The sequence below is a fragment of the Zea mays genome, chromosome 10 (assembly GCF_902167145.1).
Source record: "Zea mays cultivar B73 chromosome 10, Zm-B73-REFERENCE-NAM-5.0, whole genome shotgun sequence".
Taxonomy (NCBI): Eukaryota; Viridiplantae; Streptophyta; class Magnoliopsida; order Poales; family Poaceae; genus Zea; species Zea mays.
The window spans coordinates 67,000,718-67,015,406 of NC_050105.1; the positions used below are offsets into that span (position 1 = coordinate 67,000,718).

A 14,689-nucleotide genomic window follows, 5' to 3' on the forward strand; every position below is an offset into this window, starting at 1 on the left:
CACGGAGGGTACACGCTACTCTCGCCATCTCTCCACTCTCATTGCGTGTTATCTTATTCTGGTATTAGTCTGCCCGAGGCAAAGCTTACCCATGATGAGGCATGTGACCAGTTAAAGGGTCCTCGATCAGCAAGCCTACATTCAGTATAATCCTTAATCAACCTGGGTAGAACATCACCTGTTCCTAGCCCAAGTCCCGATTTAAGAACTTCCATCCTTAGCATTGTTTGTGTTCCTTAGGATGAAAAGAGCATCACAGGGAACTTTGCAGTAAGATCCTACCATTGCTCCCAATGAAAATATTCTTGCTGGCAGAAGTCATCCTTCCTCAGGATAACCCCTGAGCTAGGCATTAACGCAAAGGACAACCTCTATCCACAAGATTTACCTCTAAGCAAGGCTAAGCAATTTTGTAAATCATATTTTGATACTTCATCAGAAGTATCTATAAAGGTATGTATATCAAGGTAGGCAATGCATCAAAGGGTTTCCAAGCAACTCCTATAAACCTAATGCACATTTCACTAGACTTAAAGTGTGCAAAAATTATTTAAAAACACAAGGAAGCGGTTGCATGCACCGGGGCTTGCCTGGAATAAACACTACGTTAGTGTTTGTTAGATGACGTCCACTTGACGACCATCCTTTGTCTTGGCATTCGTTCAGTTTATCCATCTTCAGGTTCGTCCATCAGCATCACCTCGCGAGTGGCTCACGCTTTACATCAGCTTGTGGTCGACTCAACCTTGGTCCTTCGCATCACGTAATCAATAAACATACCTAAATGATATGCATAATGCACATGAATAATTATAAATAGGAATAGCACAAGCCTAATTATTGCTACACGATAGCGAATTAAACACCTAGCGACGAGGCACCTAATAACATTTAAAAGCAATCACTAGATGCCGAGATATTACTAAATACAATCAGCACACTTTTCTAGCTTAAACAAATCTAACTCAAACATCAAGAACAATATTGCAAGATAATATTACGATTTTACACAGTAAAGAATTAAACACTTAATGAGAAGGCATCACGACATTTCATAAGCAAACGCTAGCTATCGCCATATAACCAAGCGCAATAATCACGCTTCTCAAGATTAACCGAATCTAACGCAAACATCACAAAACAGCAAACCATACACACTAAGTGCAACACTCACATTCCTGCTTTCTAATCGGATCTAATTCCGAAATCAAGCAAGAATAAATTATTTAACCCACGCTAATTAAATAGGACATCACACCACTCGATCTAGCGGGTTGAACCTTATCAAGCAATATATAATCATGTGAGAGCATTTTTTTTTGTCAACTAAAGATTTAAAACATTGATGTATACTCTTTCACCACGGAATTCTCAAATTCTATCCTAAATGAATATGTCCATGCCATTCACTGTTAATTACTCGAGGTAGTTTGCACATTTCTTATGACATTGAACTAAACACCAAACCTAGAATAAACTAATTAATTAAGCAGGGCATCGACTTCTCTAAACAAACAAGATTTACCAAAAATCACTACTTACAGCACTAAACGACATAACGATTTAAATGCTAAATTTATTCTTCATGTTACTAATTTATTTGTCCTAGCAACACATGATATATTCATCTATTAAAATACTCCTCATAAAACTTAAATCTTTACACTATGCTTCACACGACGCGACTATTTCACCAACACGAACACAATCATATCGCATATATATCTACTAATATTCGTCGCATAATTCTGTACCACTTCACTATCACCTCACTGCATGAAACGATGTATTTGAACAACACTAATATAGTCACAAGATCATCATGACTAACACAACTAGCCTAGCAATTCATCAAACCAGCTAACAAAAATAATAAATCAGCTCACCAGAGCTAAATCCGACTTGAAACCATGAATTTGACGACGCTGTTCGGCTTGCGCATATCACCGAACACCTGCTGGGGCATCGTACTGCACTGTGGTTCTCTAACGACAGGCTGGCGGGCTCCGAGACATTCGGCACGGCGATGAGGAGACGACGACGAGCACCGTGAAGGGATCGACGACGCACAGAGACGAGGAGTCGGGGACTTGACCGTGGTCGCCGGGGTTAGACTGGTGGAGCGAGACAAGGAGCCAGACGTCGATGGTCGGCGATGTCGACGGCCGGACAGGGAGGGAGCTCGAGGAGGCACGGACTGTGGCCATGGCGAGGCGAGTATGGGATGAGCTCGACGAACTGCGACACGAGGAGCGAGGACGTGCGTCCAGCAAGAGGGTGACGCGCGCTGGGATGGGTGCCGAGCAGAGCTTGGGCGCCAAGGAAGGTGAGGCCGTCGGCCTGAGGTGGGGAAGGAGAGGATCGGCTGGCGTTGAAGATGGGCAAAGGGAAGGCGAGTCTGGCGAGTGCACGGCATGGGGAGGTGTGGTCGAGCGCCGATCAAGAGCAGAGGCTCTCCATGGAGAACGACGTGCAGGTGGAGATTGACGTCGAGCTCAGAACTGCTGGAGGGAGATGAGGAGAAGAATTTGCAGCAGCCGAGACAAGAGCTCACGGCAAGGAAATCTATTCCGGGGAGCCGATCGCGAGAGCCAAGGAGAGGTGAGCTTCACCTGGGCACGCACGGTCAGTTGCCGTGACCGAGCAGGGGGTGGAGGAGCGACAGCCACGGGCGAGCGCAGGCAAGCGTGAAAAAAAATCTGCATGCGTGAAAAAATCTATGGCAGCCGAACAGATTCCTTAGCTTGTGCCGGGATAAATAGAAGACCATGAGCGGTGAACGCTAAAGATCCTAGAGGATAATATATCGGCTAGAAAAACAAATCTGAAATTTGGAAGCCGTGGGATTCTAGAGGATAATACATCGACCAGAAAAACAAATCTGAAATTTGGAAGTCGTGGGAAATATCTCTAGCAAAAGATCCGTACCAGGATAAGAACATTAGGGAAACAAACACATGAGAGAGGTAAGGTGAATAATTGAACGACGACAAGAGAAGAATTTTGTTTCCTTTCTTTTAATCAGAGAATACACCACTAACGGAGTTTAAGAGTTAAACAGAGCTAAAATGATCGAATTAAATGATATTTTGATTTTAGGACATAGAGTTGAGGGCCTCACGGATGTATAAAAAAAAGTCGAGCTAAAAACAAGATTGACAATAATATTTAGATAGGACTTGTTACGGTGAATATTCTCAGAGTCAGACAACCTTTTACCAGTTATTTATATCCGAAGATTAAGAACCGGCCAGAAACATACAGACCAAACCCAATCAGATCGACATGGATATTTCATACTATGTCAAATCTAGTTTAAAACAGATAAACCTCATCTGTTCTGAATATTGGGATTTCAATTTAAAACGAGGAGTACACGTGCCAATTTTAAAGCGCTATCGATTAATAGATTATTTTCTCGAATTTTTAAATAGTAAAGCGAATCGGCTAAATTTTGTTTAGATAGCTTTTGTGACTATGCTGGGCAACACGTAAGCGGACTGACTATCGGATACATTATTTGAGACATCACTGGTTTAGTCGAACTCGGATAAAATTTATCCGATGTCAAAACAGAGTTGATTTTATTATTTTACATAGTGTGCCGAAGAATAAATTGGATTATAACTTCGCGCACGATTTTTCTCGGACAACGTGCGATTCAAATTATTTTGCCCCGAACATTTTAGTCGTCGAGTTCAAATTACTTTGTCCGGGATAAAATCATCAAAGTGGGTTGAGCTTCCAAATTCGTATCCGCGCGAGCGATGTATTTTAAATAATCATCGGACGCACCGATTTTCGGAACAACTATGTTCCGAACATCATGAAAATTTAGGAAGAGCTCGGATAAATAAAAACGATGTCGAACTCGCGACAGACGAAACAGATGCGATTTAATTGGGCACAGGCTCGGAAGCTTTCAGAACAATAACGTTCTGAAATTCACGAAAATTTTAGGAGTCTAAATAGACAGAAACAGATGCGATATTAAAATCGCGATAAGTGAAGATGATTAAAATTTAGCATATGTTTTATCCACTGATATTACGTGCTTAAATCCATACTCATTGTCGAGCGGAATATAAACACTAGGGGTGCTACACTGATGCTCGTGGGCGGGAGTATAAATGATAAGCCCCCGCGACCCGCTTCTCCATGCCCCATCCTAGTAGATAGTGTCGTTACCGAGGGCCACCATTGCCGCAAGGGAGAAAAGGATGAGTGATGCCGCCGCAATTGGTTCATGTGTTGGGCAGTGTGGGGTCCTCGGAAGCGGGCTAGTATGCCTCGCCATGTCGTGCGCAACGCATGCGTGGCTTCGATTGGGTGGACTCATGCTCGGAGTACTGAGGAATGGCTCATCAGAGTTATCAAGCCGCCATGGATCCGCTGCCCCTTGTGGGCAGGAGTATTCGACACACCAATCACCGGTAAGGGTGCCCTGCGTAGTTCCTAGATTCTAGCGCTTGCCTCTTCGCTAGTCGTCGGCTGGGGGAAAGCCTCGGGACGCTGGGATGGGTATGCACCGACAATGCCCCGCCGTGTGGAAGGGCCTGCGCCGCCGTCCTCTACTAGGTGTGGAAGACGATGCGTGGGCGCCGTCCGATCTGCGCGGGCGGTCCAGATTAGACCGGACTGATACCTCTTTGTCCCTTTAGTCGTGGGCCGTCCGATCCAAATAGTGCGGGTGAGATTAAATTCAGTAGTGGGTGGGCGTCTAGCCGTTAGATCTGGATCGTGGGGACCGGAGCGCATACCGGTTGGGTGATGTGGCTTTCTAATCCGAGCCCTCAAACGGCGATCCAACGGCTGAATTCTACCCGTACCCCTTTATCTTGGACGATTTGCTAAAGAGACCCTGCCTTTTACAAAAAATCAACCCGCCATCCTGCGCGGTGTTCTCTTTGTCTAGGGAGAACTTCTGGATTTGCCCCCGGGGTTCTCTATAATTAGTACTTGGTACAGAGAACAATGAAAATGGATAATTAATTTCAGAAATAGATTTTTAATGCAAAAATAATTCTAGAAACTTGTGAAATTCATAGTTAATTCATTCTAACTCCAAATTGAGTCATTCCAGTTGGAATAATTTTGTATTAATATTGTTTATCACCTAGTACCTTTGTTTAGCCATGAAACTTGAATTAAATATGTTCATTTGAATTAATCTATTCTAGGTGCTAAATAACTTCAGAAATTCGTAACCCAATATCCGTAACTCTATTTTGATCCATTCTAGTTGCATTAGTCTCACAATAATATTTATTATCATCTGGTAACTTTGTTTTGTCATGAAATATAGGTTAAACTATTGCACTTAGTCTATTCTATATTTAACCATGTGGATCTTCAGAAAACCATAACTTCATAACCGTAACTCCGATTGTAGTGATTCTCGAGCCCACGATCTCGTTACGACACGTAGGATATTCTTATTCAGTTTGTAATTATGTTTGATGTGATGTTAATTTTGTCTATACAATGTTGATTTGTATTGCTACGACTAGAAGTGAGGTCACGAGAATCTGAAGATCATTCTGGTACCTGGAATCTCAAGTCCCAGGCAAGTTGTGCCCTTGATCACTTCTTTTTACCCAGTCATGTTCTGATTAATCATAATGATCTGCATAGGTTAATTTTGATGGGACCCAATAAGTTACCCTAGTTTGACTATCTTTATACCTTGTTCACCACTGAATATTTAGGTAGTACCTGTTATTGCTTTATGTGAATTTGGGTATAGAGATACACATTATTCATGATTATACTTTTGTTATCAGTTGTTATTTACTGTTCATGATAAGATCATTATGTTAATTGGAACATGGAGCGACCACCCGGGAAAACAGTGCTACCACAAGGGTAGTATAGGATGCCCTTGGCTAATTAACTAGGAAAGCTAGTGGATGACTACCTTACCCGAAAGGGGAAAGGGCAGTAGGGGAGTGGTCAGTGTAGGGTGGTCCTTGGGTTGATTTTGCTGCGATGTCGGTCAGGCGAGGGATCCCTGCATTGGAGCTTCCTATAAACTGTAGCGGGTTTTCTGAAGCTAGTGGAACTTTGTAAAGGCCTCGTAGTGTTACCCTGCCTCGCTTCCTTGGTAGAGGTGTATGGGGCCCGTACAACCCCGTGGTAGATGGGTAACATGACTTGTGGGTAAAGATGTGCAACCTTTACAAAGTGTAAAACTGGTATATCAGCTGTGCTCACAATCATGAGCAGCTCGGACCTTCACATGATTAATTTATGGAACTAAATTTAATTTGTCATATGCATTGCATCGCGGGTGCTGGTATTACTTTTGTTCTACTACTTAATTGGGTTGGTATTTACTTATACTTAGTAATTGCTAATAAAATTTTGACCAACTTTAAAAGCAATGCTCAGCTTCAACCATCCTCTTTGGTAAGCCTTACACTTCACGTGAGCTCCCACCTTTGGCGAGTTCATGCACACTATTCCCCACAACTTGTTGAGCTATGAACGTATGTGAGCTCACTCTTGCTGTCTCACACCCCCACAGGTCAAGAACATGTACCACAGGATGAGGCGCATGGAGGATGTTGTGACGATTTCATGAGTGGTCTAGGTCGTTGTCTCCCAGTCAACTTTGGGTTACTGGATCATGTCTTCATATGATGTAATTATTTATTTAGTTTTTACAGAACTCCTATTATATAGTAAAGATGTGATATTCGATCCTGTGCCATGATTCATCATATGTGTGAGACTTGGTCCCAGCACACCTGGCGATTATGTTTGCGCCCGGGTCTTGGTGCCCCAAAACACGGGTGTGACAAGACGGCCATATTGCCGAAGTTTGGTGAAGGAACATCTTCCACTGCTGGGATAGAACAAACTACTCCTGTCGGACTGAGTGCCAAAAAATCTACTGAAGTGCCGAAGGTGCCTGTAGCCGAGCCAGCCGAAGCCAAAGAAGAGGCGGCCAAAAAGCCAGAGCTAGAAAAGGTAATAGTGCCGCCAGAAATCTTGAGCCCACAGGCAGAAGCAGAATTGCCGAAGGTTACAAAGGCTCCCGCCACAACTCCCAAGAGGAGGAGAATGGCCAGCGTGCTAGACGCTGTTATGGAAACAACAAGGGCATTAACTCCTGCTCCTACAAAAAAGGTTGCCGAGGCTGCTACAGCTTGTGCTGAAACCGAAGCTAGGCCCTCAGTGCCCGCAAAAGCAGAGCCTGCCGCGACTAAGCAGAGAGCTGAACAAGAATTTCCGGATACTAGTACGACTGTGAAGAAGGATGTAGCCGAAAAAGCTAAATCTCCTGCTCCCGAAGCACCGTTCGAGAATCTCGACTTTATTGTTCGACATGCTTCGGGAAAAAGACTATCCGAAGAAGAAATTGCAGAAGTTAAACACTATGCCCGGGAATTGAAATACCCGAAGGGGGCTTTAGTGTTCAACGGCACGAACAAGGATGATTTCCTATACTGTCTCCCAGACAACAAAGAAATATCCATTTGCCAGGAGATGGCTAAAAATATGGGATTTCCGAAGCTTGAAGCTGGTCTCTCCGCTATGTCAAAAGATGACCTTGGAGACAGCCTTGCATACAATAGTCTGAAGGTATGAAAGTGATGAACTTAAAAATAGATTATCTTGTCTTGTATTCTCGTGTTAATTTTATCTTCTTGCAGGGCTTAATTCTCCGCAACGCTTTTAGGGCACAAAAGAACGCTGAAGATGAAAGCTGCGTGATAGCCCTCGGCAACCTTCGGTCAGAAGTTATCAAGCTGAGAAATGAAGCCTTGGAGAAGGACAAAATTCTACTTTCATTGGTGGATAGAGTGAAAGAAGATGAATCAAAGTTGAACACTCAATCTGAAACTTATAAAGCCGAAATTGAAGACCTTCAGAAAAAACTTGCTGAAGCTAATGAGAACTTTGCACTTGCAAAAGCTAGCCAAGAAATTAGTGAATGGTCGAAAACTAGACTAGAGAAAAGTGTTGAGGAGCTTCGTGAATCCAAGGAAAGGTGCTTCGATAAATCCTTGGATTGAGTAAGAAAATTGAAAAACAGCTTTGCTAAAGTAGGTGCTTATTCTTCTGAAGAGAATTTTATTCGAGGCGACCTTGAGGGCGTTATTGATTGGATAAGCGGGGAAGCCGAAGCTTTTGAAGAGATCCTGACCGATTGCGGGGACATCTGTGCTTTCACTGGCGCTCGAGGGATTGCGGCAATACTGGAGAAGGGTGGTTGCGACCACGTTAAAGCTGTGGCCCAGACTGAAGCCGCCTTCTCCACAGATGATACGAGAGACCCTTCGTCCGAAGCTACTTTGGTGGGTGGAAAATTTTATTCCGATGTCTGGGTGAACGGTGGCTGGGAATTGGCCAATGAAATCATAAAGAAGAATGAAAAAGAAACCCATGAAGCCCGAGAAGAAGCTAGGCAAGCCGAAGAAGCTGCTGAACACGAAAGGCGTATAGGTATTGTTTTTGAATTTTAGCTTCGGCTTTTATTTTCTGGTTTTGAACTAACAGTTTGCCTATTACAGCTGAACTGTCACCGCTGCCCGAGCGATACAACCACCTAGCCGATCCGGTCATGAAAGAAGCACTGGATATAATGAGCATTGCTAACTCCATCGTCGACGAAGTCATCGACAAGCTGCTGAACGAAGTCGCAGAGAAAATACTTAAGGAAGACTAGATTTTTATTGTAATGATACTATGTAATACTTGGTGTATGGAACAATTAGTCAGACATGTAAATTATTGTAATATATTTCTTTAGAATGCATGAAATTTACGCACATACCGTTTTTGAGCCTTCGGCGAAAAAACACCTTCCCTTCTTTTCATGCTTCGTAAAGAAAGAAGCCTCTTTTTATGTCAAATCCGTTGTGATGAAATTGTATTTTCCAAAGGTTTGCTTCGTGCCTCAGCACATTTTCATTCAACAAAGTATTGCCGAAGATCTGCTTCGTATCCACTCTTTCTACCGTTGATGCGATATGATGTATGATGTAATGTTATGCGGAATGATGTGATGCTATGATGCAATATGATGGTGATGCCGAACACACACACGCTCGTGCCTATACTGGAACACACAAGACTCTACATCCCCTTAGGGACGTCTTTGGAGTCTTTAAGCTCTGCATCCCCTTAGGAACGACTTTGGAGCTTCTTCACCTTCTATTTCGGTGGTATTTAAGCTCTGCATCCCCTTAGGAACGACTTTGGAGCTTCTTCACCTTATATTTCGGTGGTATTTAAGCTCTGCATCCACTTAGGAACGACTTTGGAGCTTCTTCACCTTCTATTTCGGTGGTATTTTGGCTCTGCATTCCCTTAGGAACGACTTTTGAGCTTCGAAAACTTACTCTGCGCTCCCTTAGAAATGACTTTTGAAGCTTCGGAACTTACTCTGCGCTCCCTTAGGAACGACTTTTGTAGCTTCGGAACTTACTCTACGCTCCCTTAGGAACGACTTTTGTATCTTCGGAACTTACTCCGCGATCCTTTAGGAATGACTTTTGTAGCTTTAGAAGTCTGTTTAAGACATATTTTACTCGTTGATATAGGCACAATTATTACATAAAATCGAAATTTAGTCCTTCATGATTTGTTTCTCATACAAAAATTAAAATGGCATAAAAGATAAAGATACATCAAGAATAGGATATTCTTTAATAGATATGCTTGGATTCTGGCACAATGTTGTTGACTGTACGAGCTTTGGATTCCTCCCGAAAATCACGCTGTTGTTGTGCGTGTTGGTGCCCTTCTGGCTGCTGGCTTCGTGTCTGAGTGGGTGGTAATGGTGGTGGTAATGGGAGCTGGGCCTAGGAAGCTTGAGAGTGACTTGCCGAAGCGACAGAGGCCGAAGGTTGTTGATTGCCTACGTACTCTAGTACATAGGGAGAGTAGCATGAAGTTGTGTGTAAGACCTGCTTTGGCTGATTCTGCCACGCCTCAGCTTCGGCAATCTCCTTTTGCTTCTGGATTGTGACTTGGCATGTTCTTGTGGTGTGGCCCTTATCTTCACCACAGAACAGACATATAGCCTTCTAGGCTGATCTCCGTATCTTCCTCCAAAGCCCCTGCCGCCTCTGCCCCTTGGGTCTAGTGGTCTCAAAGAGCTTTGTTGTTGCCCTGAAGATTGGGAGTTGTGTTGTGGCCTTTGAGGCTGGCTTCCTCTGTCATCACTTAGGTTGGAATTGTGGATCGATCTGACATGCCTGGGGTGGATTCTTCCTCCGAAGCCCTGGTCATCTTAGAAAACATGTATGCTTCTTCCCTTCTCTGGCGGAAATCATTATCAGCCCGGATGTATTCATCCATCTTCTGAAGAAGCTTCTCTAGGGTTTGCGGGGGTTTCCTGGCGAAATACTGAGCCGTAGGTCCTGGCCAAAGCCCTTTGATCATGGCTTCAATGACAATTTCATTGGGCACTGTAGGCGCTTGTGCTCTCAGACGCAGGAACCTTCGGACGTATGCCTAGAGGTATTCCTCGTGGTCTTGCGTGCACTCGAACAAAGCCTGAGCAGTGACTGGCTTCGTCTGAAACCCTTGGAAGCTGGTAATTAGCATATCCTTAAGCTTCTGCCATGATGTGATTGTCCCTGGCCGGAGAGAAGAGTACCAAGTTTGTGCGACACTTTTGACTACCATGACGAAGGATTTCGCCATGACTGCAGTGTTGCCCCCATATGAAGATATGGTTGCCTTGTAGCTCATTAGAAACTGCTTCGGGTCTGAGTGCCCATCATACATAGGAAGCTAAGGTGGCTTATATGACAGGGGCCATGGGGTAGCCTGCAATTCTACTGCTAGAGGAGAAGCATCATCAAAAGCAAAATTGCCATGATGGAAATCATCATACCATTCATCATCATTATACGAGTTGTCTTGACGAAGCTCTCTGTGTTGAGGCCTTCGATCTTGGTCATCTTGGGTGAGATGACGCATTTCCTCAGCAGCCTCATCAATCTTCCACTAAAGATCGGCGAGATGAAGCATCTTTTCTTTCTTCTTCTGGACCTGTTGATGAATGGCTTCAAGGTCCCTGATTTCATGGTCCAACTCCTCCTCCTGAGGTGTTGGACTAGTAGCCTTCCTTTTCTGACTCCTGGCTTCACGTAATATATCTTGGTCAACGTCCAGTGGCTGCAACACAGCCCCCGGCCCTGATGACTTCTTCGGCGGCATGATGAAGGTCAGAGCTTGCCGAAGGTGGTCAAGTGAGTTCACCGGAGGTGGGCGCCAATGTTGGTCACTTGTTCTCAAAAGCTATGAATCAAGAACAAGGCAACACAAATATTAATGGTTAAAGACCTTCGTCCTTCGAAGCATTATCTCCCTTAGGATATAATGATCTTTGGACGAAGGTCATGAAGGACATACCTTCTTCATTGCAATATACAGAGATATAAACATGATCGTATGGAACATAGAGAAAATATGAATAGATCATTAGATTATTCATATTATTATTAAATATCTATAAACAAACATCAATGATATTAAATTACATATGTACCTTCGGCTTGATAGAAGGTAAAAATCCAAGAGTGACGTGCAAGTGATTACAAGTCAGCGTGAACAGTACAGTGTTACTATTCATCTATTTATAGGCATAGGACGCAGTCTGAGCAAAATTACATTCATGTCCTTGACATTTACTATTAGTCAAAAGGTAAGCTGTCGAGGACTAAACAGTCTTTTCCCTTTTAGGTCGGTTTTATTATCCACCATTGTGCCAAGCTGAAGCTTCTTCATCCACAGCTTCGGAACTGGTTCATCCTTCTTCCGGATCGTGCCTTTCATACCATGTACACCTTCATCTCAAAGCCGAAGCTTCCTGTGATAGTATATTATACTGGAAAACATGTTAGTTGTGTTGTTGAGGACCTTCGAAAGATGAAGGCCCCCAACAATGTCCATTGGGGATGTGTGTCCTAAGGAATCCGAAGGGCCTCCACAAGCACAAGATCAACCGTCATCTTCCAACCAAGCATCTCCACCAACTCAAGATGAGGAACAGGCTCAAGATGATGAAGATCAGGAGGATGAGCCACCTCAAGAGGAGAACAATGATCAAGGGGGAGATGAAGACAAGGAAGATGATCAAGAAGTACAGGGTCAAAGACCGCCACACCCAAAGTCCACCAAGCAATTCAAAGAGATCACCCAGTGAACTCCATTCTCGGTGACATTCATAATGGGGTAACTACTAGATCTCGAGTTGCTCATTTTGTGAACATTACTCCTTTGTATCCTCTATTGAGCCATACAGGGTGGAGGATGCACTAAAAGATTCAGACTGGGTGCTGGCTATGCAAGAGGAGCTCAACAACTTCACGAGGAATGAGGTGTGGCACTTAGTTCCACGTCCTAACCAAAATGTTGTAGGTACCAAGTGGGTATTCCACAACAAACAAGATGAGCATGGTGTGGTGACAAGGAACAAAGCCCTACTTGTGGCCAAAGGTTATTCACAAGTCGAAGGTTTGGATTTTGATGAAACTTATGCACCCATAGCTAGGCTTGAGTCAATTCTAATATTACTTGCCTATGCTACTTACCATGGCTTTAAGCTTTATCAAATGGACATGAAAAGTGCCTTCCTCAATGGACCAATCAAGGAAGAGGTCTATGTTGAGCAACCTCCTGGCTTTGAAGATAGTGAGTACCCTAACCATGTGTATAAACTCTCAAAGGCTCTTTATTGGCTTAAGCAAGCCACAAGAGCATGGTATGAATGCCTGCGAGATTTTCTTATCACTAATGGCTTCAAAGTCGGAAAAGCCAATCCTACACTCTTTATTAGAACTATTGCAAAAGATTTGTTTGTATGCCAAATTTATGTTGATGATATCATATTTGGGTCTACTAACAAATCTACTTGTGAAGAGTTTAGTAGGATCATGATACAAAAATTCGAGATGTCGATGATGGGGGAGTTGAAGTATTTTCTAGGATTTCAAGTCAAGCAACTCCAGGACGGCACCTTCATCAGCTAAACAAAGTACATTCAAGACATACTTAACAAGTTTGGAATGAAGGATGCCAAACCCATCAAGACACCCATGGGAACCAATGGGCATCTCGACCTCGACATGGGAGGTAAGTCCGTAGATCAAAAGGTATATCAGTCGATGATAGGATCTTTACTCTATTTATGTGCATCTCGACCGAATATTATGCTTTCCGTATGCATGTGTGCAAGGTTCCAAGCCGATCCTAAGGAAATTCACCTTAAGGCCGTGAAAAGAATCATGAGATATTTAGTTTACACTCCTAAGTTTGGACTTTGGTATCCCAAGGGATCCACTTTTGATTTAATAGGATATTCCGATGCTGATTGGGCAGGGTGTAAAATTGATAGAAAGAGCACATCAGGGACTTGTCAGTTTCTGGGGAGATCCCTAGTGTCTTGGGCTTCAAAGAAACAAAACTCAGTAGCTCTTTCCACCGCTGAAGCCGAGTATATTGCCACAGGACATTGTTGTGCGCAATTACTCTGGATGAGGCAAACCCTCAGGGACTATGGTTACAAATTGAGCAAAGTCCCTCTCCTATGTGACAATGAGAGTGCAATCCGCGTGGTGGATAATCCCGTTGAACACAGCTGCACTAAGCACATAGACATTCGGTATCACTTTCTGAGGGATCACCAACAAAGGGGGGATATCAAAAATGCTTATGTTAGCACCAAAGAACAATTAGCCGATATCTTTACCAAGCCTTTAGATGAGAAAACTTTTAGCAAACTCAGGAAAGAGCTAAATATTCTTGATTCTCAGAATTTTGATTTAAACATGCACACATAGCTCATTTATATACCTTTGATCATATCTCTTTCGTTTGGTACAAATGCATATTTCTTATTACTTATGTACCAAGGCTACGACTAACGTGTTTCCAAGTATATTTCTATACTTAGTCGTAGATTGCAAGGGAAATGGAGGCTTCCACTCTAACGGTATCATTATCCTTCGTCGTTACTCCACATCTCTCAGTTGGTATAATCTTCACACATATTTCATTTACCAATGGGGAGAAAGTACTAGGGATCTCAAAGTCTCTATTTTTGGCGATTAATGCCAAAGGGGGAGAAAGTATTAAGCCCAAAGCAAAAGGACCGCACCACCACCATTTTAAAATTTTCAAAATAAAAGATTTAGTTGGTATTCACAAAGGTTTTGTTTTTCCAATTGGTATCTATTAAAACCCTTGAAAACTAAGAGGAGAATTTCATTCAGGGGGAGTTTTGTTTAGTCAAAGGAAAAGCATTTGAAACTGGGGGAAAATTTCAAATCTTGAAAATGCTTCTTGCAACCTTATTCATATACCTTTGACTATTTGCAAAAGACTTTGAAAAAGATTTTCCAAAAAGAGATTTACAAAAACAAAACAAGTGGTGCAAATGTGGTCCAAAATGTTAAACAAAAGAAAGCAATCCATGCATATCTAGTAAAATTATAAATTGGTTTAATTCCAAGTAACCTATGCACTTACATTATGCAAAGGAGTTCAATTCTGCACTTATATATTTGCTTTGGTTTGTGTTGGCATCAATCACCAAAAAGGGGAGAGATTGAAAGGGAAATAGGGTTAACCTTTTCCGAGTAATTAATTTTGGTGGTTGAATGCCCAACACAAATGTTGGAGTAACTAGTTTCCTCTAGAGTATATGTTCTACAGGTGCATAAAGGTT

At 42.9% G+C, this 14,689-nt stretch overlaps 1 protein-coding gene across 1 annotated transcript; it reads right to left on the minus strand.

Moving 5' to 3' along the window:
- Window positions 1-412: 412 nt before the first annotated feature.
- LOC100384407 (uncharacterized) lies at window positions 413-2,718 on the minus strand. The gene is given in 2 exon segments (NM_001176949.1): window positions 413-780; window positions 1,887-2,718. A coding segment is annotated over 1 exon segment (525 nt). The 5' UTR covers window positions 2,417-2,718; the 3' UTR covers window positions 413-780; window positions 1,887-1,891.
- Between the last annotated feature and the right edge of the window lie 11,971 nt (window positions 2,719-14,689).